The sequence below is a fragment of the Cryptosporidium bovis genome (genome assembly GCF_009768925.1).
Source record: "Cryptosporidium bovis isolate 45015 chromosome Unknown contig_3, whole genome shotgun sequence".
NCBI lineage: Eukaryota > Apicomplexa > Conoidasida > Eucoccidiorida > Cryptosporidiidae > Cryptosporidium > Cryptosporidium bovis.
Window position 1 is genome coordinate 657033 of NW_027125024.1, and position 27863 is coordinate 684895.

Here is a 27863-nt window from a genome sequence, read left to right on the forward strand (position 1 = left end):
TTAATCTTATTTACATGTGCATGCATAATTTTTATCTAGCACCAGGCGCCAGTATTCTTTTTGGTGTCAAAAATATTAGTTACGTTGCATACTCATTTCTACACCAAACTTCCTTATAAAACTAGTAATAGAGATAGGCTTCCATAGTGAATCCTCGAATTTGTCATTTGATGCACTCTTCTCCAAAAAATAAATCACACCGTCGCCTATATAGAACAAATGCCTTAGCTTAGTATCTCTAATAGTGAAATAATCACTCATAACTTTATTGCTCACTGTACAACCACTATTTTCAATGGAATATATACGCTTTCCATAAGTTATGTCCCTTCTGTTGCTTGGTTTCAGCACTAAGCCTGTCTCACTTGAAACCCACTCTAACAGTCCCAAAACAAACGAATCTTCCCAGTTTGACTGATTGTTATTGTTACTATTTTTAACTTTGCAACTTTTTTCCAAAGTAGTGTAGTTTATCCATTTATTTGTACTATTTTCATCATCATAAATGTGGTCTGAATAGTAATTAATGTAAAAATCGATCATCACGAGTCCCCTTGTTAAAAATACTTTTGTTCTGGATGAGATCATCACTCTTTTTGAAAATAAAGTCCTCCAATACTCGTACCAATTCAATATATCCCTAAATCTGGAATTAACATCATTTAAATTACCGCATATGTGTTCAAATTTGTCCATATTACTGTTTCCATTTCTCTCTTCAGTTACAGATCCCACATCTTTAACAACATTGGAATCGAAATTACTCATGTTAACATTGTAAATATGCTCATCCATATAACAATTATCGCTTTTACCTGTAATCCTAGCATTATATTCACTTTTCAAATTACTCAATTTTTCATTTAAACATGCTAACCATTTAGGACCTATTACTTCAACGAACAGCTGAGACACTAAAAACCTATCAAGTAAGTTCTCTTTAAGCCATTCATCCAAGTAGTCAATACTAAATAAATTTTGTAACTTGTAGTCTTTATTTATTGTTAAATTATTCTCCAAATAGGCACTCAATTTCGGATAAATTATAGACAATATCAAATATGTAAACTCATTATTTGTCTCATCAGCGTATTCTATATGTTCACTCCCAGCATTAATATCTTCATCCGCGCTAATATTGTTTAATAAAATGTGATTTGATTCCAGTACTGGTTTCCACATACTTAATAATGTTATTGGCCAGACTTCAGGTGGTTCCCATATATTCAATGCCGTTTCTATATGCTTAGACATTAATTTGGCTATAAAATAGCCAGAGCCGTGTTTGTGATAATATGGGAGCCAAGCGAACAACCACTTGTGTTCCAAAACATTCAATTCCTCATTACCTGTTTCATTAATTTTCAATTGAAGTTTTTGTGATTGTTTCTTCCATATTACCTCCTCCAGTAATCTAGTCCTCACATATTCATCAGGAATAATATTATCCCAAATCTGTAATACACAAAGTCCAAAATTGGTTTCCTTCACTGGGTCCCAATAATACAAATAATAATTCTCCAAAGATTTACCTATTATTGTGATCACCAATTGTTCATAACAGTGTCTTGAATTATAGTCCACTTCTTCATCTGGCCTGTTGTTCTCAAATAATATAAACAATGTCTTTATAGATATCCACATGTTTGTTCCGTACTCAGGGTCATTTTTCAAGTTCCAGTTTTTTACATACATTTTATACAAAATGTCCTCTAATATATCTTTTATTATCTTACTGTATGGTAAATATGATTTTGAAGTGTCTATTGAAGAATTGTCCTTAAATCCAGAGAATATATCGTTTACCTCCTTAATCAATTCTTCCACTGCCTCACCAATGATACTTATTTTATTATACTCGCTTTTATTTGAATTTATATTAATAACTTCTTTATCACTATTTTCTTCAAACAAACTTGTGAGCTCCTCACAATCGGATACACTTTCTATTTTATGGTTAAAATTAATGAAACACTTATTCAATTTATTAGTTATTACATTCAAGTTTTCAAGTATTTCCTTTCTTCTCACTAAATTTTTTGTTGCCTCTTCTCTACTCTCTATTTCCGTCTCACATTCCCCTAGGGAAGCCTTCAAGTCATTTCTTCTTGCAATAATTTCATCTCTGAAAGACAGTATTAGTTCGAGTATCTCATCTAAAAAGCCTTCTTCTATCTCTATTTTTTTTCTCAAATTTAATTTCATTTTCTTGTCTTCCAATTTACTGTCCCCATTGTCTTCATTTAACTCAATCAACGAATTTACCTCGTCTGCCTTACACCTTCTTTCTGGTTGTACTCCTATGCTGTTTTTTCCACTCTTAATGACAATTGGTTCTGATATACCTGTACCATCCACTCCTAATCCTCCGCCTTTAAAACCCATCTTCCTTATTATTTCGAATCCTTTCCCATATTTATGTTGAAACTCCCCGTGAGAATTCTTTTTATCCTCCATTTTAATGCCCTATTTGTTATATTAAACGCTGTATATTTTCTGTTATAAAACCGAAATTACTATACAACCATTAACTCTATTTATTGTAATATTAACTACGTCATAGCTGCTTTTCCTTCCCTATACTTTTTTGTTCATCGAAATCGTCCTATATTTGAATTTTCTAATTCAAATGAAAAAATGTGTACGCTTATCTGCACTATCTTCCTGAAATCTCTCACATATACATATTCTAAAACTAATATCTAAATAAGAAGTGTAATATGGAAATCTAATTTGCCAAAAACCGGTCTACCATTTGAGATTTATTTGAAAACAATTCAAAAAAATAAAGGTAAAATACAGCGAGATGTGTAATTTAATGGGCGGATTTTTGTCCTATTTTAGAAAAGATAGTTTCATCCTCCCTACTTATCTCAAAAGCTAGTGCCCTTGAAAGAAAATGTCTACCAGCAAATTACAAACAACACTACTGTAATCAAGAAAGGTGAAAGAAACAATGCAATAAAAAACATATATTATTTGACATATTAATGCATCCATATTGACAGTAAAAAAACCACTATTTACCCAACACACCTTTTTATCCCATCTTTTTTCTTTATTTTTAAAAACAAAATATACAAAATTATGTGTTTAAGGCGGTAAAGCATGGCGCCGTCTCTAATAGAGACGTATATTAATTATGAACATAAATTTTATAGTCATAAGAAATAGGAATGAGAAAATAAATTGGTAATCATAATAGTAGCTAGCAGTATTGAATAAAACTAGATAAGTAAAAGTATATAGTTAAGGGAAAAAAAGAAAACCGCTTAAAATTATTAAACGATAAAACAATTGTTTCCTTCATCACGTCTAAATAAATACTTTTCTGCACCAGTCACTTTTACTTTCTTTATTGGTTTATTGATAGGTTTCAAAAATGAAACTAAATATAGCAAACCCTACAACGGGACTACAAAAGTGTATTGAAATTGATGACGAAAAGTTGCTTTTACCATTCTTTGAGAGAAGAATTGGAGCAGAACTTGACTGCAGCTTTTTAGGGGATGAATTTAAAGGATATATAATGAAGATAACTGGTGGAAACGACAAACAAGGTTTTCCAATGATGCAGGGCGTTTTAACAAGCAACCGTGTTCGCCTTCTCTTTAGGAAAGGAATGAAATGCTACAGACCACGCCGTACTGGTGAACTCAAAAGAAAATCAGTGCGTGGTTGCATTGTCAGTCACGATTTGTCAGTATTGAGTTTAGTTATTGTTGAGAGAGGTGAACAGGACATTCCGGGACTCACTGATGGCGAAAAACCAAGACGTCTTGGTCCAAAGAGAGCATCCAAAATCCGTAAGCTTTTCAACCTTGGTCCATCTGAAGATGTTAGAAAACACGTTATTAGAAGGAAGATCGAAGGTAAAAACAATACCAAGGCACCAAAAATTCAACGTCTCGTTACTAAAGAACGTCTACAGAGAAAAGAGAGGTATAGACGTATATTGAGAGAACGTTCCATTGCATCAGCAAATGCCAAGAAGGAATACCAGAAATTACTCGAGTCACTCAAAAAGAAAAATGAGAACAGTAAGTGAGGGGGTTTAAAGGTGACTAAAGTAGTGTATCTAATGAATACCAGCTATTTGTCCCCTTCGATGTAGAGTTGGTATTCTCATAGCTATTTATAAGACTTTTATTTTTCTCCAACTAAATACTATCCAGAACTAAAGTGCTATCTGTTTCTCTTGTTATATTTACTAACTCCAAATCTCTTGTCACTTTCTTTCGAGACTAGCATGGTGGTTACTTTAAATTGTTTTTCTTTCCTCGATAGTCTGGGTAGCAGCATAGACACTTGTACACCAAGGTGCTGCTAACGGCTAGGGACGGTCCAGAGAGTCACTGTGGACATGTATTAACGCACTATTTAGTTGCAAAACTACTTCAAATTAAGAAGGCATACTACTTTATGCACTTTTTCCTCCCGTTTACTCGCATGCAAATCTACATAGCACAAAATAAAGAAAAGTTGACTTTCATTTACCGGGAATTAAGAGTAGAACATGACACCGACTATTTACCGCCATACGGCGGTAAATTTTTACATGCATTATAAGTTTAAGCAAATAAAGGATGAGAATAGGAATAAAAATCAGTGTAATTTCACGAAATGAGAATTTATATTCCAAAGATATGTGGATTTTTTACCCTGCTTTTGTTATCGTTTTTTGGGTATAATGGTGATGGAGAGGGCAAAAATGCAATATTGAATGAAATTTCATATGTACAAAAACGGAGCATAGGCTTAAATAATGGGTTTAATAGCTACCTCAACCCATTAAGGATTAGAAGTGGAATTTTTCAGTCTTTAGAACAGAGTATGTCTCCAGAATTACACCAAAAAGCATATACAACATTAAAGGGAATAAACACATTATTAATTACAGACAAAAGTATGTTGGAGTCTGCATTTTCATTTGGAGTAGGGTGCGGATATTACCAAGACCCCGAAGATATTCCAGGATTAGCACATTTGATGGAGCATGTAACATTCTTGGGTAGTGAAGATAATCCAGACCCAATAGGATGGGACGAATTTTTACTTAAAAAAGGCGGAGTTTCAAATGCATATACTACAGGTGACTCGACAGTATTTTATATTCTCACAATTCCAAGAGAGTTGAAGGATGTGATGTCTTATTTTGCAAATATGCTTATAAAACCAACTATAGACGAAAATAGTTCAGTATCGGAAATAGATGCAGTTGACCAGGAACATGAGAAGAATATTCCAAATAAAATAAGAGTAATGATTGAGCTTGCACTTCATTTGTCCCCAAAGGAGTGTCCTGCTGGAAAATTTGGTACGGGTAATAAAGAAACTCTTTATGATAATCCTATAAAAAACAATATTGATCTTAGGAATGCCTTAATAAACTATCACAAAAATTGTTATACTAGTGGAAATATATCACTAGTAGTTATGGGTCCCCAATCTGAGGCAGAATTAATAGAGATTGCAAATCATATAGATTCATTATTCCCATCAAGCACTAAAATAGAAAAAAGTCTATTATCTGATAAGAATAGGATTGATAACAAAAAATTTATGAATATTCACGGCAATTTATCTCCACAGGTTAATAACCAGGAAGATATATTTGGGAGAATTCATATTGGTACAGGAGTTGATTATTACAATAAGAAAGCAAATCTTGATATCAGTTCAATAGGTACTGTAGGTGATTTAAAATTGAAAAAAGAAAGCGATGGTAATGAAGACTATATTATGGTTGATTTAATTAAAATTCCAAAAGGAGATTCATCACCCCCTTTAATTATTATTTACTGGGATTCTCTGGAAAATTCCTTAGATATACTAAGAAATAATGCTGAGTGGCAAATGCTTAAATTATTACAGTATTATTTCGAGGACCAAGGACCAAATTCAATATACAATAAATTACTGAAGAATAAATTAGCATCTACTTTGGAATATTTCGATAATACAAGTTCAAAGTATTCTATTTACGGACTTTTACTTACAGCTACAGATGACTCAGAAGAAATAACACACGATATTGCAAATATTGTTGCAAATTATATGAATAACCTAATTGGCCAAGTTGTTAATAATGATGACCACAGATGGATAGACAATTTCTATCAGAACTATTCTAGTATGGCTGATATTGATTACCTTTATGACGAGGATAGAAATATAGCAGGGATTGTTTCTCAAGCAGCTGAGAATATGTTATTCTTTCCAGATGAGCCTGAGATTGCATTATCCGCCTATAATAAGCCATATAATTTAACCAAGGATGGGAAACTCAGTGATGCACAGATAAATTCTTTAAAAATATTTTTAGAGTCTCTAAAACCAGAAAAAATGAAAATAATAAAGTTAACTGATATTGATCTTGATCGAATTAAGAACGAATATTACTTCGAGCCATACAAAGTCAACTATTCAATATCTAAGATGAAAATTATGACTGGAACTAATAATATTGACGAGGGTGGTGATACAAGCAAAGCAAAGGCTGGTCAAGACGAATATTCAAATCTATCGGAATTATTAACTTGTGTTCCACAAAATTTAGAAATTGTTAAGGTGGCAGACGACAAATGTCCCACATACAAAGAGAACGGAAAGGAAGTATCTGGCCAAGAATTAAAAGATTTGTTTATCCCATGTCCATTAATGATAGAGGATGGAATAAGTATATATTGGAAGGGCCCAATACACAAAACACCGACAATAAATATAACTTTTGTTCAAAGACTCAAAAATGAGGATATTAAAAACAATACAAGAAGAGCCTTAATATCAAAAATTCACGCTATCATTCAGAATACTCGTATTACATCCTCACTTTCATCACAAGTATCGTGTGGTTTAGAAACAAACATTATCTTTAATAGAGGAAGATTTGTATTTACTATTCAGTCATATAGTTCTAATTTTGAAGGTGTAATAAATAAGATAAAAAATTCAGTAGCTAATGAAAAAAATATACCTACCAAATCTGAATTCGAGTATGCGTTGAATTACCTTAAATTGGATGTTTTAAATTTAAGTGAATCAATGGCATATGACATTGCATCTGACATAGCATATAGTGTATATTTATCAAATTACTATTCACAAATTGAATTAAGGGACACTCTTCTTAGTGCAGAAATAAAATATGAAGAATACATTGAGGGAATTAAGGGTGGGTTTTTAAGTATTGGATACATAGATTCAATAGTTATAGGCAATATTACGCCAAATGATGCAATAGAGTATGTTAAAATACTTCAAAATTCATTCTTACCTAAAACAATACCATACTCGGAAGCAGCACAAGATGGTATTGCAGAGCTTCCAAAAGACATACATATTACTGTTAAAAATCCCATTTCAGATGATTTGAACAATGCAGTAGTGGCTCACTTTATAACACCACCTGTGGATTTAATTGACTCTTCAATATATTATTCCATTGGTGAAATGACTAACTCTCAATTCTATGATATTGTCAGAACAGAATGGCAAGATGGATATATTGCATTTGTTTCTATGGACTATAAAACGCCTTCTATGTCATTAATAGCTGGCGTACAAACAGTTGAGAAAAATTCAAATACACTAACATGTCATTTGTTCTCTGCTTTTGATCTTATATTTAGAAATATTAAAGATGATTTAACCAATTCCTCGAAAGCTGAATTTGAAAACAAAATTAGATGGCTCGGTCTTTCTCAATTTTCGACTCATATCTTAGACACATTTTCAAACTACGTTGGTCACATGTCAAAATTAATAATAAGTCATGAACTATGTTTCGAGAAAAATAGACTTATTGAGGATGCAACACAAATGTTTATTTCTGATCCATTAGTTTATATAGATAAATTTAGAAACCTTATAAGTAAATCATCAGATTTAAACAGACGTGTTGTCGTTGTAGAACTCATTGGTAATGATAACGAGAGTAAAACTAAGGATGGTACCGGAAACAAACTAAATAGAATATTAAATGCCATTGAACCTCCTTCAAATCAAGAATGCATTGATTTAATTAAAGAACAGTTGTTAGATTCTATAAATATACAACTTTCTCAGGATAAAGATAAAAAATTAAGAGGAAGAAAGAATACCCCTTCTAAAAACGGAACAGATAGAAAATACATTACTTATGATCAAAGCAAACAATGCGCCGTTTATGAGAATAATGCTGTTATTGCCAGTGGGAAAAATTCTCAAGAAATCAGTCCTTTATTGAACATTTTTGGCAGAAACATTTCATTTAACAAAAATAAAAATAATGTGAGGTTATTTGATATTGTTAATAGAAAGAAGGGTATTAAGAGGAGAACATGTAATCATGACAAAGAGTGAATTATTACTCGTGAAAAAAATATAAGCAAATACTTGAGTTGTTTTGTACACTATTTAAGGTAACAAAGCAAAAAATAAACACACACTCTATGTAAATGAATAATGCTATTATATTAAAGTAAAAATTGCAGGCGAATCACTTTGAATCTGGAGATTCGAACACAAACAATACGAACTACATTATTAGTTAAGTTAAACATAATTTTCAATTCTATCTAGTCAATGAGTTTTATGTTTCTTTTCTATATATCCATAGTATATACAAATTTTATTAATTCTTTATAAATAAAACCAATATAATTTAGTGTCCATGGGCATTAACTCGAATATTACTTTTCTTAATAATATTTTTAGATTAACTTAGTTTTTGGGAATATATAATGTTATTCTCATATTTCCCGCCAAATCTATCACATTCGGTACTTGCTAGAAAAAAAGCAATAACAATAGAGAGATATGTTTAAAATATAAAATAATGAATTAATTTATGGGAGAAATTAAGTAATTATTTTCATATTTATGTTTATTTGTCAAAGTTGAGATTACATTATCACTTTTTTACGGGAGCGTGAGTAATTCGTAAATTAAACAAAACGGGAATGATATAAATGTATTACTTAAATGAATACAAATATATATATTTATTCACACAGAAACACACAAGTAAGAAAAGTGAATGCAAATAATGGAATGTGAAAACAAATACATGGGTTTAAATTCTTCACATTACTGCTATTTACTTATATCAGAGACAAAAAAAAAAGCAAGTTATATAGGTTATTCAGTAAACCCGTGTAGAAGGTTAAGGCAACACAACGGTGAGATAAAGAATGGAGCGAAAAAGACAAAAGTAGGTACACCATGGGAAATAGGTATATGTGTGGGAGGATTTCCGGATCGTATTTCAGCTTTGAGATTTGAATGGGCGTGGCAGCATCCAAATATATGCAGAGCAACAAGAGAATATATGACTTCGTGGAAGATAGTTAAAAAAAAGAAATCTGACGAGAAAAATAACGTTAAAGCTGTATTAAAAAAAAGGCAATGGAGTATTCAACAAAGAATATGGATATTAGTTTGTATAGTGACATTAACTCCTTGGAAAGATATGAATTTGGATGTATTTGTGTTGAATAATAACATCGAGAATATTATCAAGGAATATATCAACAAATTAGGTAAATTACAAAATAATTATAAAATAACTGACATCACTATAGATTCACTATTAATGTTCACATATAATGGCACGGATTGTAACTTTGAGAATGGGACCAAATTTTTAAGATGTGATTACAATGCGTTCAAGGACATCCAAAACAATAATGTTAACTCTATTGAAAATGAAATAGTAAGCCATATTCAAGATAATTCTATGTGTTTTAGTTTAGATTATGAATGTAAAATTGAAACTATATGTACAATTTGCCAACAGAAAATTGAAAATAATAGAAAGTACATATTATTCCCTTGTTGCGACGGCATGAATATTCATGTTTCTTGTATTCAACCTTGGGGTGAATCCTATAAAGTAAATAATGAAAATAGTTTATTCGATATTTCTGCTCCCTTAATACCTGAACAAATCTCCTGCCCATGTTGTTTTCAAATTTACAATTGGTCTGAAGTTAAATTGAGGCACATTAAAAAATTTGAATTTAAAGATGGGAATGAAGTTGAAAACAAGGTTAACAACAAGTCAATTACTAATAACTCTTTGGAAATTAATAAATCAATCCATGAAAAAGCAACTGACTCGGAAGCTTTTAAAAAAAATGATACAGATATGGGTTTTGATATTGAAACTAATAGGGAGAACTCATTATCAAATTACATTTGTTTTTCAAGCGACAATAATATTGATGCAGGAAATGATAACAATAAGAGTTATAACTATAAAGATGAAACGAGTCTGAATTGTGATAATGTTTTTTTGTCCTCTGAGGATGATAATGATATTAAAGAAGTGTCGCAAAGATGTGAATTTATCGATTTAACTATCGATTCTGAATAATTACAAACATAGCATACTAAGTCATTAATCCTTTTTTACCCTTGTGTTTTTTATGTTTTTATTGTTATTCATTGTATATACTCATGCATATATTTTTGCATAAAAGCAGTCAGTTAATAATGCCACAAGGATCGGTATTTTTATCATTAAAGTGGCTATATCTTATGCTTTCAGTACTTAAAATGGACTCTTTACTTTGTGTCTCATCACTTAAACATTCGTTATTTACGAAATTAGGTGTTAAAAACACAGGGAAATAGCTTTTATGATCGTTCTCTTGAAAAGTGTCATTCGAGTCTTTAGAATAGACTTTGCTTTTTATGTTACCAATAATAGATTCTCTTAGACCTTGTAATTTTTCAAGTTTTGGAACACCTATACTCTTTTCTATGACTTTAAATGTTAAAGAAATTCCCTTAATTAAAGCTGAACTTATTGAACTCTCTTGTTCATCGAAAATATTATCTCCGAGAATTGGTTTTATTTTGCTATTAATGCCATCTGACTTCTTGGTATTTTTGTCTTCGAAAGAGATACTTTCTGTGGAACTGAGATTGCTGCCCTTACTTGTTACAGCTCTACTATTAGAATCAACGTAATTATCAGGTGAAAAGTCGTCATATTTTATATTTAGTTTATCTAAAAATACACTTTCTATTTGATCAGTTACACAATCATTATTTTTAACGGAATCATCTGGATCATAGTAAAAATTTGTATCATATTCGTGCTCTATACAACTAACAAAATTTATACTGCCAATAGAATTATCATTGACACCACTACCTTCTTGTATTTTAACTAAATTTGGCACAGCTCTTGTAACATTTTCAATTTTTTTTTCGTAATTATCACTTTTATTACTATCCATTTCATTTTGATTAAACATTTTAATTACTTTTAAAAAGTAAATTGGGATGAAGACGGAAAAATAATAAAATTATACTTAAGTCCATATATTGTTATTCACACTCATAAGTTACTTAGATTGAACTTTAAGTTGTACTCATTCACAACAAAAAAACGTTAATTTATGCACATCAACAACATTTAGCGTCTTAATCTAGCGGAAGAATGGTCATAATACGCAGATACTCTTTAAATATTACATTTGAGTGGCAATAAACAAAAACATTTTTTTCACCTAAAGACCTCACAGACTGACCTTTCTATGGTGCGCATGTAATTAGGCGGTAAATGTATTTAATATTTTATATTGGTATATTTAAATAGTTTTTACATCTTACATGGAATATGCTATTGAATTCTTCCTTTTGACCTTAGGTAAGTGATAAATTATATTTCACACATTAATAAGATAAGTAATTAAATGTAATTTGGGAGTTAAGAATAACTTTTCGATGATTGTTTGTAATAGTTGTCGGAGAAACATATTGCTTGGTAGTTAGATTCAAAAAAATTCGATATTTTGACCTTGTTAAAAATATGATATGAATGTAGTTTTTTAGGTGTTAAGTTCATACTAAAATGAATTATTTAATAAACATCAGGCATACTTTATCAATACTTGTTGTTGTGGCGCCACAACAAAAAAAAGTAACAGGAAAGACGATAATGTTCAATAGGAGATCTAAGATAAGTATTTAGTTTACTTGTTTGTCGAACATTAATAATGGAAGAGTATGATATAATACTAGGTTCTACTTCTGAAATAAGAAAAAGAACGTTGGCCAGAGCGAACATTCATATTACAAAGACGATTTCATCGGATTTTGACGAAAGAAGCATTTCAGAAAATGATCCTGAAGTGCTAGTTAAAAGGCTTTCTGATTCAAAAATGAAATCAGTGATTGAGAAGTTGGATTATAAGAAAAAGTTTGACAAAGTTATTGTTATTTCAGCAGATTCAGTGGCATATAAGGATGGAGAAATTAGAAATAAACCTAAAGATTGTGATGAAAAAAGGAGATTTTTGAAATCATACAGTAATAGTTACGTAGATTGTATAACTGGTATATCATTATACAATTTCTTTACAGACACATGGCTAAATGATGTTTCAACCTCTAGAGTTTATTATAAAGAAATACCTGAAGAAATGATTGATGAAATATCTATGAATTCTGAAATAATTGGACATTCATGTGGAGGATTTGCCATTGATTGTCCTTTATTGGAGAGATATGTTGACAGAATCGAAGGATGTAAAGACAATATTCTCGGAATATCTGGTCTTAAGACTCGAATGCTCATTGGAATGTCAATAGAAACGAAGAAAGATTAATAGTTGAATCGTCAATGGTAACTTAAGCGATTTAACTAATCTATAAAAGTACATTTAATTTGTCAATAAAACTCCTGTTACGAGTACTCCTGATCTATATTTTGATTTGCTTCTTGTAATAACCATGTAATCTGTTGTATTGTTAATAAACAAGAAATGATGGTTACAATTAATTAGTTGTATTTGATTTATTGAACAAAGTTTGTCCATATTATATGTTAGCTTACCTGATGTTTTCTTTTTTGGTTGATTGATGGTCTCCAGTTATTTTTAGAGATGTTTTTTTTAACATTGACTGTTCCTCTGTCTTTATTGTCACTTTCATTTAATATATCTTTTGCATTCAAAACTTTAATGTTTTCATTGGAAGAAATGCTATAAAATTCACTTAGATATTTGTTCTTTTTTGAATTAGAGTTCTTTTTTTTGGACTTAATTCCCTTTTTACTTGTAATTAAACCAATGTTCTGTTTACTCGGGATCTGTTTTAATTTTTCGCTTTTACCTTCATCCTCTATTAACTCTCCAATAATTGAACTGGAAGAACTAGATACCTTATCTTTATCTGTATCTGATAAAGAGGGAATAACTTCGTTATCTTCATCAGAAGAATATTCCTGAAGCAAGTTATTCATTAAATTCGCTTTATTTGTGTTACATAACAAATAATACTAGTGCGCCAAATTTAGGAAATTTTTGGTAAGGCCATGCAAACAGTTCTTTTTAAATCAAAATATTTTCCATTATACATGCAACTATGAAAGCGAAAAATGGCAATAAATAACATCAAGAACAGTTATTAACTCATGTATTACAAAGAACAATGGCGAATCAGCACCAAATCGCAGATTACATTGACAAATAAACAGTACGGAAACAATACTTATCATGGAATACAAATATTATTGAGATATACATGATGTTTCCCAAAACAAACAATTAAAAAAAATCTACTTCTATACCTAAAAATAAAGATAAACAAAACAATAGCTTCATCTAACCACACTTTCCACCTCCGCATCCACCAGATGCAACATAAGACTCACCAGATCTTTTGGTTATTTCGAGGTATGCGAAAGATTCAGCATCAGTTGGGTGGATACCAATCATATTGTCAAAATCAGATTTTGTGGCACCAAGTTTTATTGCAAGGGAGAATCCTTGCGTAATTTCACCGGCATTTGGTCCAACAAAATGGAATCCAACAACTCTGTTTCCGAGACTCTTAACAACAATAAGCTTCGAAAGACAATTAGGAGGTAAAGAGAAATCCATCTCGTTTTCTCTAAGATATTCAGGCTTTTCCCTATGAGAGGCAGCAACCTCCAAAGTTGTGAATTCAGAAAGAAACTCCTCAACATCATCTTCACCGTATCTAGCAGTGGCAGCTTCAGAAGAGAGTCCAACGTGACCGTATTCAATAGGAGTAAATACGGTTGTAGGAATGTAGTCGTAGTCAATGTACTCATCTGACCCTGCATAAAGCCTTCTTGCAAGAAGAACACCTGCTCTGATGGCAACAGGTGTAAGTTCAGGTCTTCCCTCAACGATATCACCAATAGCAAATATACTTGGGACCGAAGTAACATCTTTAGGAGCAATAATTTTACCAAATTCATTAACGTTAACACCAACATTGCTCAAATTAAGATCTTTGACATCAGGATATCTCCCTGTCGCATACATGACTGTATCATATTCTTCATTTGTGCCATCGCTAAAAGTAACTTTAAGCAAGTTGTTCACTTTTTCAATATTAATGGGAATAACTCCGGTTTTAAATTTAGTTCCAGTTGACTTCATATAATCAACAACTTTTTCAGAACAAAGTCTATCAAAGCCTCTCAAAGCAATTGATCTCATAGATACAGTTGTATCAAAATTTAACTCAGTTAAGAAACCAGCAGTCTCCAATCCAATATAAGAGGCACCTACAACAAGCGTCTTACCAGGAGCTTTTTGAAGATAAAAAATATCATCAGAAGTAATTGCATGCTGTAATGCTCCAGGAACACTTTCTGGAATTAATGGACGACCACCAGTCGCCAATAATATGTGTCTACCGGTAATAACCGTGTGATTGCCGTTATTGTCATAAGAAACAGAATGAGCATCCTCTAATTTAGCCAAAGAATTAATGTACACAACACCATTTACTCTTAAACCAGTGCGATAACTGAAATTTAACATTCTGATGTGATTCCTTATCGTTTCCACCAATTTCCCCCAATCAAAATGGGAAGATGTTTTTATACCAAAACTACCAGAATCGTTGTGTATTAAGTTAGAAACTTTACCAGAGTAATGCATTAACTTCTTTGGAACACATCCGACATTCACACATGTCCCACCTAACCCCCATTTTGTGCCCTGAGTAGAAGGTTTAACATAATCAAACAAAACTACTTTCTTTCCGAGCTTGGATGCCTCTTTTGCAGCAGCCAAACCTCCAGAACCACCACCAATAACTATTAAATCATAGTCAAATTTAAGTCCCGTCATATTTACTTGAACAAAATTCAGTATGAACAATAAAAGAAATATATTCCGTAAATTTATAACTTTAACTTTTCCCGCCCATAAATTTCTTATCATAAATAAATATGAAATAATATATTTACCAAATAGAAAACCCCGAGTTTTAGTTGTATTATACAAAAAAAACAAGTTTGATGCGTGATTTTTAAGTCAAAAGAACGACTTGAATATAGAGTATTCCAAAGACTTTAATATGTTACTAAAAGTAGTTGTATTTTTGAAGAGCTAATTTCAAACGAAAAAAATAATACACTTCTTTGCTGCGCTATATTTTGCTTTCTCCTCAGAAAAAAAACAGATTAGCTTTATATGCCTCTATTTATGTTGTGTTATTTGATTGTGTTGTATGTATTTAGATAAGAACAACGATATTGGAAATTAATATTATTAGATGTATCACCATTAAAGTAAAGCGTTATGGCGCCACATATATGTGCTTTATGAGCATTAAGGATATATACCTGGAAGACACACAGTAATGGAAGTTCTCCTTTTAAGAGATATAAAAATATAACATTAAGAGTACAATCAAAACTTTGAAGATACGTTAAATGTTTTATTCACTCTACATAAATAACAAGAATGGGAGCTTAATATACCAAAAGGTAAGTTTTAGACGATTAATACAAATATTTTACGGTAAAATGGAATATTGAACATCTGTTTTATTTTTAATATTTCAGGACTTCTCGGATATTCAATTATCTGCAAATGACAGAATCAGATTAGCATCTACTTTTCACGGACTTTGCACAATTGCGAGACAAATATCACCTGTGAAAACAAAGAAGTCGAATGAAATTATTCGAAGTCCTAGAGGTATTAGCTCAATAGTTACTGACTACTTTAGGATGGAATGTTTTGAAACCCTAACAGGTAATTTTTATTGATTTAACATTATTTCCGGAACACGGTAATTAGTTCTCTACTCACTTTAGGGTTAAGATTTTTTCTAGTTGCAAGTAATGAGACACACGGATTAGAGGATTTACTTAATAAAGTTTACCAGAAATATACAGATTACGTTTTAAAGAACCCCTTTCACGATCTAGATATGCCAATTAGGTGCTTGCTTTTTGACAAGGAAGTCGAGCAAATATTCTCAATTTAATGAAGATTTTTCAATGTACGAATTAACAATATAAGCAATTTGTTAACGGAAATGAAACTAGATAAGTTAGATTATACATTGTATTATAACTGTCCCAACAGATAATCAGTAGTATTTAATAATACATATAGTTTAGTTCTAGAACGCTCGTAACGATAATAAGATTGTTAGTAGTAGGACAAACACTACTGGATGAAATATCGTATCAATCACGGTAATGTGATTGAATAATAGAAACTACATTTTTTTTAATTCTGTTAAATACCAGTTTTGTTAAGTACATATAGTGGTGAATCGAATTAATATAAGGAAGTTGGAGTTGAGGTCTCAAACAATAATAGGGCAAGAATTTTTAGTATTTATATCATTCTTTAAATATATGATTGAGAACTAAAAAAGAACTGTTCTCATGTAAACTTAAACCAAAAATTCAAAATTTGAGTTGTCTCGATTTCGCGCCAGTTGATTACTAATTAATATTTTACCGGTTTTTCTTGACTGCCGCATGCAAATACCGGCATTAATAATCGGTCAAAAATTGAAGAAGAAAAGGTTGGGAGTAATACAATAAGGCAGAGTTTTTGTTTTTTTCGTTTTGTTTTATTTATATTTTTATTTAATTAGGAAAAGTGTGAGTGAAAAAAGAAGAAAATGGAGTACTCTGAGGGCGATTATAATATGATATTGGAAACAAGCGAAAGAAAACTTATTGCGGATGATTTGATGGGAATAGAAGTTACCAAAAATAATGAAAAACAAACAAGAGTAGTGCCTATAGATAATAACAACAGCTTATTTGAAGATGTTGAGTTAAAATCAAAATTAAAAAAAGAAGTGAAGTGTTTAACTGCATATAGGGGCGAAAAAACAGGAGATAGAAGCTTAAATTCTGAGTATACAATTAAGAGTGATGATAGCGATATAAATATGATTCGGAATGACAATGCGGGTAACCATAACTACTGTCATAACCATAATAACAACAATAATAATAATAATAATAACAGTAATAACATTAAGAATTGTAAATCGACGTCAACAACAGCCTCTTCATTGTCGAGCTCATCACTACCCCATCCTCACAATAGATGGAGCATACCTTCAAGATATCAAGTGAGACATTTAATAGGAACAGGTTCGTATGGTCATGTATGTGAGGCATATGACAGTAAAGAGAATCGTTTAGTGGCAATAAAAAAGATACATAGAGTTTTTGAGGATTTAATTGATTGTAAGAGAATATTAAGGGAAATAGCAATACTTAACAGATTAAATCACGATCATATAGTCAAGATTTTGGAGATTTGTGTTCCGGAAGATAAAGAACACTTTGATGAGATATATCTTGTATTGGAGATTGCAGATAGTGATTTTAAGAAACTATTTAGAACGCCTGTATATTTGACAGAACTTCATGTGAAAACATTACTATACAATTTATTGGTCGGATTGAAGTATATTCACTCTGCAGGGATATATCACAGAGATCTTAAACCTGCAAATTGTTTGGTTAACCAGGATTGTGGCGTTAAAATATGTGATTTTGGTCTAGCCAGAACAGTGAAACCAATAATTGAGAGTAGTATAGACAACAAAAAAGGCTGTGGTGAGACCAGTGTAAAGGAAAATGAGGAGTATAACCAAGAAGGGGAGAGGTTTTTAAAAAGACAATTAACTGGGCACGTTGTAACAAGGTGGTACAGAGCCCCTGAATTAATATTGTTGCAGGAAAACTACACAGAGGCAATAGACATGTGGAGTGTTGGCTGTATATTTGCTGAGCTTTTAAACATGTTAAAAGAAAATGTTGCTTATTATAGTGATCGAAGCCCGTTGTTTCCAGGAAGCAGCTGCTTTCCACTTTCACCGGATAATAAACAAAATAGTGAGGATTATCGCTTTAAAATTAGGGGAAACAGGGATCAACTTAACATGATATTCAACATACTTGGATCCCCTCAGGAGGAAGATATTGAAATATTGGAAAAGGAGGACGCCAAAAGATACATAAGAATATTTAACAAGCGTTCAGGAATCGATTTACGAACGAGATTTCCTGGTGCATCTAATCTAGCAATAGATCTTCTCAAAAAAATGTTGGTTTTTAATCCATCTAAAAGGATTACAGTTGAAGAGGCACTAAGTCATCCTCTATTTAAAAATATAAGAAATGAAAAACTTGAAGTTATTTCAAATGAAAAAGTAACATTACCATTTGACGATTGGGGTTCTATGTCAGAAAGGGAACTGAGATATTATTTCCTTAAAGAAATTCAACGTTATTACTCAGATTTAGTTATTCCAAATTCGATAAAAATGGGATTGGAATGATTTTAATTTATAGTAATCACAATTTTGGAATATTAAGAGATATACATTAATGGCTATTTTTATTTTAATAGTGTTAGTGCTCTTTCAAGTTCCAGTTCAAACTTAAAAATAAATTGGTGATACCACCATCACAAAAAAATTAATGTTGAGCATTTTCATGACATCCTAAGATTCACAAAAATTATAAATATGTATTCGATTTAAGATTTTTTAAACTTTTATTTAGACATTTTTTTCTTTGCATATTTATTTTAATAAAATTCACTTCTTTTTTAACTTCAAATTCTTTGTTGACAAGTACTTTCATATAATAATGTGGATTGCTTAATTTTTCGAGGTAATTTGTTTGTTATAAAATTGATAAGGACAATAAAAAATTATTTTCATTTTCTTAAGTACTTATGAGTTACCAATAAACCAGTGAATAATTTAGGCATTTTTTTCCTGTTTTTCTGGTACCATTATTTTTTTAAATCTACTTTACTCTTTTCCGAGAACACAAAGTAAATATTGTTGATCTCAAAATACTATTAATTTAATAATATTGATTAAAGCATTTCAAATACTGAAAAAAACAAAATTAATAATGTTATTTTGTTTAATGAAAACATATAGAGAAAAACAGATACATAGTTATAAATATATAGGTAGGAGGTGTATATTTTGAAAAGGGAATAAAGGGAAAGAAATAAAAATTGAAGAAATGGACTATTGATATGTAAATAGGGTTTAACGGTATTTGATGAATTTTATGATGAGATGAGTGTATATAGAAATGAAGAAATTACGTGTGTGGAGAGTTTAAATTATGACAAAGACGAAAATGATACAAGAGAGGAGGATTTTGATTGTGAAAATAAAACTCCTATGAAAAAGGTTAGTATTTTTTTAAAACAATTAGCAAGCATACAACCAGACATTGTCGAATTTGTTGCAAATAAATTTGGAGCATTTGGAGGAATTATATATGAATATCCTTGGTATTTTATAATAGCGTCTATATTTATGACTCTATTATGTTGCATTGGATTTATTCCTGGAATACCTGGATGGATAGACTCATCTGAACAATTATATTCTCTTCCATACAGTCTTGCTAGAGATCATGGAAAACTTCACGATCAATTATTTAGTAGTACGAGAAGCAGATCTCAATTAATTGTGGTTACTTCACAAACTCCAGGAGAGAATGTATTTACATGGGAATTTATTGAAATAGTTTCACAAGTAAATAAGTTAATCAGAGGTGAATCTTTGGATGCAGTTGGAGGAAGAAGAGTCGGAGTTGCAATTAATTCTGAAGGTTATAGCAAGAATTTAGAAGTAAATAAATATTATTTGAATGGTGGGAACAAATCAAATGAAAAAAAGGATTCAGATCCACTTACTCTTTCTCACGACAAGTTTTTAACATATAATGATATTTGTACAATCAATTCGTTTGGATTCTGTTCTGTTCAAAGTATAGTGGAGGCAGGTGCTTTGGATATGAAGTCAATATTAGAAAATGGAGAGGATCCAGAACTTTATATGTTGGATGGGTTTGTTTTTAATTTAAAAAAACAAGCCTTTATTCCGGACTATATCATAGGAAAAATGAAAACAAAGCCGTGCATTAAAACTTTACCTACTGATTTAATATCTAAAATACTTTCGCCAGATAGATATTATAGTTCTAAAAAAGGTCCTGGATTCTCAGATGCAAACATAGAATGTATCGTTGGTGGAGAGGCGTTTTTATTAGTTTATGATATATTTGAAGATGGAACGCCAGAGAATTTAAAAAGAAATCTGCTTTGGGAACAGTCACTTGTAAGTATACTTAGAGATAACAGAGATTGGGGGAGAGCCAGAATATCATTTAGTGCATTTAGAAGCAGAGATGATGAACTTAAGGCATCAACATCAGAGAATTCAGATATACTACTTGTTGGACTCACATTCACGTTGTTATTCTTTTATGTCGCTATGGCTAATTTTAGTTTTGATTTATATAAAATGAAAACATATAGTGGACTTGCAGGTTTGTTTGCAGCTCTACTTGGACTTGCGTCTGGAATGGGATTAATGTCGATATTTGGAGTCTCATTTGTTCCAACAGTGCTTGTTACTCCGTTTTTGATTATGGGTGCGGCTGTTAACTATTTGTTTGTTATAGTGAATGCATATGCAACTGGCTACACAATTCCAAGTACAAAGGAAAGATGTAGATTGGCCTTAAAGGACAGTTCAATTGGGATTACTATCACAATGTGTACTGGACTTGTATCTTTTTCAATTGGAGCAGTTGGAGAGCCGTATTTATCAATTAGAAATTTTTGTTTGTTCTCAGCAGCATCTATTATATTCACATATATATATGTATTCATATTCATGTTTCCAGTACTTTGTCTAGACGCAAAGAGGGAAGCTATGAGGAGAATACACATTTTCGGTTTACCAAAACTAACCTCAAATGATATAAAAGCATTTAAGGAACAAAGTCAAGGCAAATCTATACCAATAGATAACATTGATTCATTTGCGGTAGTAAGTTATAATCTTTCGAGAGTTTTGTACGAATATGATATTAGTCTTTATCCCCAAAGTGAAATAAATGAATTTGGTGAACGAGTATATGTTAATCCTTTAAAAAAGTTTAGAAAAAAAGTTTTACATATACCTTTATTGTCCAAGTATTCAGAAAGATCATTTAAATCCACAACGGAGGTATCTCAGCAGTTTGAACCACGCATTACAAGCAACAGGGAATTGGATTTCGTTACTCAAGAGATTGATTCTAATTCCATTGATAATCTCGAAAACACTGTATTGGCTAATAGCCGTCATAACATGGAAATAGTAAAGGAGTCACACGATATAAAAAGCAATTACGAATATCCAAATGTTGACGATTTATTACAAACTTTGTTGGCAGAGCCAACAGGAAATGTTGGAAGAGGAACGAGAAGAATGATGCTGCATTATATAGGACCAGTAATGGCCACACCTTTGGTAAAGTTATTGGTAATAATAATTTGGATAGCATTTTTGGGTGTCTCAATATACGGATTTACTAAAATGGAAAGTGGCTTGGACTTCAAAGATCTACCACCACCCTCGAGCTATTTGAAAAGCTTTGATAGAGATTTATCAACTTATTTTAATAAATATGATGTACCAACAGATATATATTTTCCAGAAAGATTAGAATGGTGGAAATTAAACATCCAAGATAGAATATTTGACTTTGTTGAGCGTTTGGAGAGATTAGAGTCGACGGAAAGGGTAATTGATCCACTTTACAGTATAATGAAAAATCAAAAATTAACTACGAAGCTCAGAAGTGGAAATAAAGAAGTATTTCAAGAAGCCTTGTATCAAGAATTATACCAAAATCCGGATAGTAACTATAAACAATTTGCTTTTGATTTCGTTTGGAAAGAGAGAGAACTAATTACATACAGAATTAAACTATTAGCTAAAGGAATGCCTACTTCTCAACAAAAGGCTGATTGGATGACTTCAATTAGAAAGCTATGTGAAGAGGAAGAAAAGAACGAAACTTTGCCAATAAAGGTTGTCGCATATAATTATATGATGATATTTTATGAAAGTGATCTTAGAATATTGTCAGAATGTTTTTCAAATATGCTAAGTTGTGGAATTGCCATTGAACTTATTACTCTTATGTTAATACCTGAATTAATGTCTGGGTTATTCGTTATTATATTAATGGCTTGTATTGATATTGGATTGTTTGGCTTTATGTATTATTGGAATGTTAAATTAAATATGGTTAGTATGATTAATCTATTATTATCAATGGGATTTGCGGTTGACTATTCTACTTTAATGACACACACATTTTCCCACTGCTATGGGGAAACAAGAAATCATAGAATGATTGAATCTCTTGGACTTATGGGTGCTCCCGTGTGTCATGGTGCCATGTCAACCTTTCTCGGAATAGTTGTTCTTTCTGGAAGTTCTTCATATATTTTCACTGTGTTTTTTAAAATGATGGTTATGGTAGTTGGGTTTGGAATTTTTCATGGAGTCGTTGTATTACCTATTCTTCTTTCTATTGTTGGAAGAATGCCATCTCATTCCTTTGATTTAATAATTGAAATGACAAATTGGATTAGAAAAGGTTCTAGACATTTTGATTATATTAATAATTTCTCTGGAATTCAAATGATAAAGGGTAATAGCGAAAATATCGATATAAAATTGAGTAAAAATCTCGTTCAGGACGTACAATTAAGTTCTAATTTAAGACACTCTCGTGGAAATACAATAGATTACATTAAATAAAAGTTATATTTATCTCTAAACACTAGGTTGTATTTGTTTATTTAGATGCACGTGATAATTGCTCTATTCTATTAAATAAGGAATATGTATTACACAAAGAGATAAATTACAAACAGTACTTTTGTACACAATTCGACATTAACAGTTATTACATAATATCAATCTTTTATTTTAACAATTATTTTTAATAATGTAATAACTTATATTTATTCAACTCGGGTTTTTAACACTGTTCATAACTACATTCTTTCTCATAATTTTAGTATATAAACACTAACAATGTAGAAGATAAGTCATCTTATTTTGTTCATTCCCCTCTTATACCATAAACCATCTAGCAAAAGTGTAAGAATAACTTTGAACCAATTACTTTAATATAGAGTTAAAAGGAGAGAAATTGCATAATATGTATCACCAAATTTGAATTATCTAGTAAATGAGCAGATTTTAACTTAGTTTAAGAACTTTAACCAGTTTTTTTGTTGCGTAAAGCTGAATGGTGATATTATGTAAATCCACAATATAAAAGTAAAAACTAGGAATAGCGTTTGTTTGCTAATAACCATAAGGATTTAAAATAAATGAAACATAAGTAAATTGCTAGTTTACACAAGCAATAGAAACATTCGAATGTTTATTTACATAAATTATTCATATATATCATAAATTTGTCGTGATTATAAATACCGTTTCCATCATTGCCAAATAAACACAATAATTAGCAATAACCAATATAAAAATAATAGTATCAACACACTGGTGATTTTAAATCCGAAGCTAGATAATCGTAATTATAAATTCAATTATGTTATATTCACATCATTTTGATATAGAAATAAGTCAATTTCAAGATAGAGGAAGACTCCCAACAATTCTGCTGTACAGACTCCTAATTTTCTTGTACAATCTCTTAAAAATCTTATCTTGAGTTTTTCCATAGTTACCAATCACAATACTGGGATAATTAAATGAATTAAGTCTATCACTTATAACATCATTAATAACGTTTAGATCTTCATGAAATAGGAGTTTATTGCCCCAGGGAGCATTGGTTATAATTTTAAGACCATTTTCTGTTTTGAACAAACCTTTGTAAATATTGTAGTACGAACCATCAGATTTATGTAAGGTAAATGACTGCTTATTATAAGAGTAAGAATCATTTTCTGACAAAAAAATCGCCATGTATTTGTCGTCTACGATAAATAATAAAGCAGAAGGAGTTCCATCGTGAATAATGTTTAAGAAATATGCCTCATCAGTAAAAGTCCGATTCGACTTTATCAACTTTACTATCTCAATGTAGTCTCTATTAGACGGAAATGTAGTCGATGTTATTGGATGCCAGTCATTAGGAGGTAGCTGTGGTCTGAATGATTTGATTATCTCGGGTATGAACTTAAAATATGAAATCTCCTCTTCTAAAAATATATTGATTCCCCATGGACATTCGGTGGATATTATTTCTGAATTATTTTTCTTAAGTTCAAGTTTATTTAAACAAAAAACATCGTTATTACAATTTATGTATACCTTCCCGTTTTTTCCAATTATATCTCCAACAAAGTGTTTCTCAATGTATATCAAGATATAATTCTTTAGTTCTATTTCATAAAAGATAATGTGTGTATTCTCTCCATAAATAGGTATTTCAAAACTACCAGTATATGTCCTTTTTTTGAATTTATTATTTATATTTGTTGCAACTATTGTAATTGGTCCAAATCCATTTTTGTCATTTAATGTTGGAAGTGAGTCAATAATATTTTTTTCAGCAGTAAAATGGTTTGGTTGGACTTCGTTATCTGCTTCAATAATAATTATCTCTCCTGATTCTGAAATCGATGTTTTCTCACCCATTTTATTTTCATTCGATATACAATTAAAAAGGCGACATTAAAAAACCAAACTCCTTCCTTTAATAATCAAAAGCTTTATCTATTTATTAACTAGATTTTCATATTTCATGAGCAAAATAATAGTAAATTAAATAAAAAGCCACACTTCTTCAAAACACTTGGAATAAAGTGTATCCCTAAGACCTTTTCTACCTAAGTACCTAGTTATTCTTAGGAAAAAATCACTTTCTATTCTTTACACTTTAATTTCACATTTAATTTTTTTTAAATCCTTTATTTTTGAGTGAAATTCTCAAATATCTGGCATATTATATGTATACGTCTACATTTTTGTATGTTACTACTGACGGTATAAAAAGGAATAGGGGAAAAAAGAAAGAGGAAATAAGAATTAAAAAAATTAGAAATAATCAAGTGAAATATTTGTGTATGTACGATCTTTTAAATTTGGAATGAGTTATTTTAAAGTACCAATGTGTCGTAAGCCTAAATTATTCATTGTGTAATTTTTAATATCTGTATTATGTGTGTGAATACAGTAAATTTCTCACATTTAAAACTATCTAGTTTTAATTAACGAACAAAAAACATGTATAAATACACAATTATGTTTTCTACATTAGAAAAAGTCTCGTTCATTATTATTTTATAGTACTATTAGCACTGATTTACACTTGGAAGCATTGCTTTTTCTTATTGGTATTTGGTAAATCACATATATAATACGTCCATATATATTTATTGTTTTATTAGGCACTTAAATTATTATACAGGTTTTTTTTTCTTTGAACTTAAATTATTGTAAAAAAAGTCTATCATATTAAATTATAAAGCACAATTTTATTTGTGATTAGTGAATACAAATTCACTAAATATGGATTCTGGGATTATTATAAATTTGTTATTGATGATAGAGCTTCGATAAAATATTATATTTATGTGATAATTATCAACAATACACCTTCTTTAAATAAGTTTAAAGTTGCGTTTGGCGTTGAATGTGTTTTGAAGATCAATAATAATCAAAAATTCAAATATTTAATTCGTATTATACACTAAATCTTCCAATATAATTTTTGCTAAAAAATATCCACCAATTATTTATGTAAAAAAACATTTATTACACGAATACAAATTAAATTACAGTTTATTTTTATCAAAAATGTCTCTATTGGATTCTATCCATACTTTTTTTTATTAAAATCCTTAAATTGTTTAATTTTTATATTTTGGCCATAATTATGTATAATGTCTAGAGAATGTAATTTTTCACTCTCAGATAGCAATTTATTATTTGCCAATGAACCAGATTGAAAGATTTTAATGTTTTACAGATGGTGGTCATATTTTTTTACCAATATTTAAATTATGAACGAAAGTTGAGAATAATTCTGCAAGGTTATGATCGGTAGCTCTTTGTTTAATTATATCAATAGAATCTTGATTATCTAGAGATTGAATATTGCTCAGCACATGATTACAAGATTTGTATATTCAGAAAATATCAATGTAATAACATTAATATACACAAACACACACGCAAATACTCCTTTGTTAAAAAGAAGTGATATGAATTATTTCATATTTGAAAACACATAAGAGCAGTTAATTAAAATAAAGTGGTTAACCTTTTTTTTAAATGAACTAAAGTTTGTAGTTGGTACCTTTTATATTTGATCTCCACTATCAAAATGTCAAGGATACCGACAAGAATTTATTATAAATAATTTATTGTGAAAGGAAAAAACAGATAAAAAGATGCAAGAACATATTTATATCTTGAAATGATGATTAATTCAATTATTTCTTGCTAAAAGTCAAGTATAATTGCTAACTTTATGATTTCTGATATTTTAAATATTTTGTGAAATTATTTTATATACCAAAATTTAATTATAGTTGAATTTAATATGGTTGTAAGCAATTACTACGTTATGTTTGTTGTGTTATCCAATTATTTATATTGATTAATTCTTTAAGAATACATTAGTTTGTTAATAGTTACGAAATTAATTCATAACCTTGATTAGAATTATTTTTGAAAAATAATACTAGTTTAATAATATCATGATTTGCCTGAATTTATAGCACATTATAACTTTTTATGTTTATAACTTTAATTTCCTATTATCTCGATACCTTCTTTAATGATTTCTTTATCTTTTCATAGTCGATTTTTTCCTCTGGTGTACTTTCTTTTGATAATCTGTCTAGTTTTTCTTTACGTTCTTTTTCTTTCTCGAGCAATTCCTTTTCTCCTTTAGTTCCCACTTTCTTTCCCTCTTTAGATTTTGTTTTCGCTTCCATTTGAGTCCTTAAATCATTTAATTTCTCTTTACATGTAGCCATATAATCATAATCAAAATTTCTAAATCGTTTCATATATTTTTCACTTTCCAGCCTTTCTAATCTTCGTTCGGGAGTTTCAACCCATTTCAATGACGTTATTACCTCACTATAAGGATTGTCTCCATCACCACCTCCAGAACTGGATCCTTGATTTGGATCTTGTTCACCTCCAGAACTGGATCCTTGACTTGGATCTTGTTCACCTCCAGAACTGGAACTTTGGTTTGGATCTTGACCACTGCCATCACCACCTCCAGAACTGGAGCCTTGATTTGGATCTTGACCACTGCCATCACCACCTCCAGAACCGGATCCTTGACTTGGATCTTGGCCACTGCCATCACCACCTCCAGAACCGGAACCTGATCCTTGACTTGGATCTTGTTCACCTCCAGAACTGGAGCCTTGATTTGGATCTTGGCCACTGCCATCACCACCTCCAGAACTGGAACTTTGGTTTGGATCTTGTTCACCTCCAGAACTGGATCCATATTTTTTTTTATAATCTAATCTTAAATCAAGTACTAAATCAACAAGTTCCGATGTTACTTGCCACTTTAGTTTGTTTAATTCATTTCTTGCATCAGTACCAGGTTTATCTCTAAATTTCTTTTCTAATTCATCAAATTTTTTATCACGATCACTCTCTAATTCTTTAATTTTTTTCTGTAAATCATTCCATGCCTTTTCTTTTTCAGTTAATTTTTTATTATCATCTTTATTATCACCTCCAGAACTGGAACCTTGTCCTGGGTCTTTGTCTCCACCACCTCCAGA

At 30.6% G+C, this 27863-nt stretch overlaps 12 protein-coding genes across 12 annotated transcripts; 7 read left to right on the top strand and 5 right to left on the bottom strand.

The window, feature by feature from the left end:
* Window positions 1-75: 75 nt before the first annotated feature.
* On the bottom strand, window positions 76-2457 carry FG379_002261 (uncharacterized protein; the record flags this gene model as incomplete). Its single annotated transcript, XM_067328130.1, has 1 exon — window positions 76-2457. One exon carries the CDS (start codon window positions 2455-2457, stop codon window positions 76-78), a length of 2382 nt encoding a protein of 793 aa, XP_067183669.1.
* A 925-nt stretch (window positions 2458-3382) lies between these two features.
* On the top strand, window positions 3383-4048 carry FG379_002262 (ribosomal S6e; the record flags this gene model as incomplete). The annotated part of the gene is made up of 1 exon (XM_067328131.1): window positions 3383-4048. One exon carries the CDS (start codon window positions 3383-3385, stop codon window positions 4046-4048), a length of 666 nt encoding a protein of 221 aa, XP_067183670.1.
* A 575-nt stretch (window positions 4049-4623) lies between these two features.
* Window positions 4624-8343, top strand: FG379_002264 (secreted insulinase-like peptidase; the record flags this gene model as incomplete). The annotated part of the gene is made up of 1 exon (XM_067328133.1): window positions 4624-8343. One exon carries the CDS (start codon window positions 4624-4626, stop codon window positions 8341-8343), a length of 3720 nt encoding a protein of 1239 aa, XP_067183672.1.
* A 685-nt stretch (window positions 8344-9028) lies between these two features.
* Window positions 9029-10357, top strand: FG379_002265 (uncharacterized protein; the record flags this gene model as incomplete). Its single annotated transcript, XM_067328134.1, has 1 exon — window positions 9029-10357. One exon carries the CDS (start codon window positions 9029-9031, stop codon window positions 10355-10357), a length of 1329 nt encoding a protein of 442 aa, XP_067183673.1.
* A 109-nt stretch (window positions 10358-10466) lies between these two features.
* FG379_002266 (uncharacterized protein) lies at window positions 10467-11246 on the bottom strand (the record flags this gene model as incomplete). The annotated part of the gene is made up of 1 exon (XM_067328135.1): window positions 10467-11246. The coding sequence occupies one exon, from the start codon at window positions 11244-11246 to the stop codon at window positions 10467-10469; it is 780 nt and encodes a 259-aa protein (XP_067183674.1).
* A 744-nt stretch (window positions 11247-11990) lies between these two features.
* Window positions 11991-12602, top strand: FG379_002267 (maf domain containing protein; the record flags this gene model as incomplete). Its single annotated transcript, XM_067328136.1, has 1 exon — window positions 11991-12602. One exon carries the CDS (start codon window positions 11991-11993, stop codon window positions 12600-12602), a length of 612 nt encoding a protein of 203 aa, XP_067183675.1.
* A 218-nt stretch (window positions 12603-12820) lies between these two features.
* Window positions 12821-13237, bottom strand: FG379_002268 (uncharacterized protein; the record flags this gene model as incomplete). Its single annotated transcript, XM_067328137.1, has 1 exon — window positions 12821-13237. One exon carries the CDS (start codon window positions 13235-13237, stop codon window positions 12821-12823), a length of 417 nt encoding a protein of 138 aa, XP_067183676.1.
* Window positions 13238-13598: 361 nt separating this feature from the next.
* FG379_002269 (thioredoxin reductase) lies at window positions 13599-15104 on the bottom strand (the record flags this gene model as incomplete). The annotated part of the gene is made up of 1 exon (XM_067328138.1): window positions 13599-15104. One exon carries the CDS (start codon window positions 15102-15104, stop codon window positions 13599-13601), a length of 1506 nt encoding a protein of 501 aa, XP_067183677.1.
* Window positions 15105-15691: 587 nt separating this feature from the next.
* Window positions 15692-16251, top strand: FG379_002270 (uncharacterized protein; the record flags this gene model as incomplete). The annotated part of the gene is made up of 3 exons (XM_067328139.1): window positions 15692-15745; window positions 15824-16016; window positions 16079-16251. The coding sequence occupies 3 exons, from the start codon at window positions 15692-15694 to the stop codon at window positions 16249-16251; spliced, it is 420 nt and encodes a 139-aa protein (XP_067183678.1).
* Window positions 16252-16902: 651 nt separating this feature from the next.
* Window positions 16903-18582, top strand: FG379_002271 (mitogen-activated kinase 2; the record flags this gene model as incomplete). Its single annotated transcript, XM_067328140.1, has 1 exon — window positions 16903-18582. The coding sequence occupies one exon, from the start codon at window positions 16903-16905 to the stop codon at window positions 18580-18582; it is 1680 nt and encodes a 559-aa protein (XP_067183679.1).
* Window positions 18583-19341: 759 nt separating this feature from the next.
* On the top strand, window positions 19342-22878 carry FG379_002272 (F55F8.1; the record flags this gene model as incomplete). The annotated part of the gene is made up of 1 exon (XM_067328141.1): window positions 19342-22878. The coding sequence occupies one exon, from the start codon at window positions 19342-19344 to the stop codon at window positions 22876-22878; it is 3537 nt and encodes a 1178-aa protein (XP_067183680.1).
* An 846-nt stretch (window positions 22879-23724) lies between these two features.
* Window positions 23725-24738, bottom strand: FG379_002273 (uncharacterized protein; the record flags this gene model as incomplete). The annotated part of the gene is made up of 1 exon (XM_067328142.1): window positions 23725-24738. The coding sequence occupies one exon, from the start codon at window positions 24736-24738 to the stop codon at window positions 23725-23727; it is 1014 nt and encodes a 337-aa protein (XP_067183681.1).
* Window positions 24739-27863: the final 3125 nt, after the last annotated feature.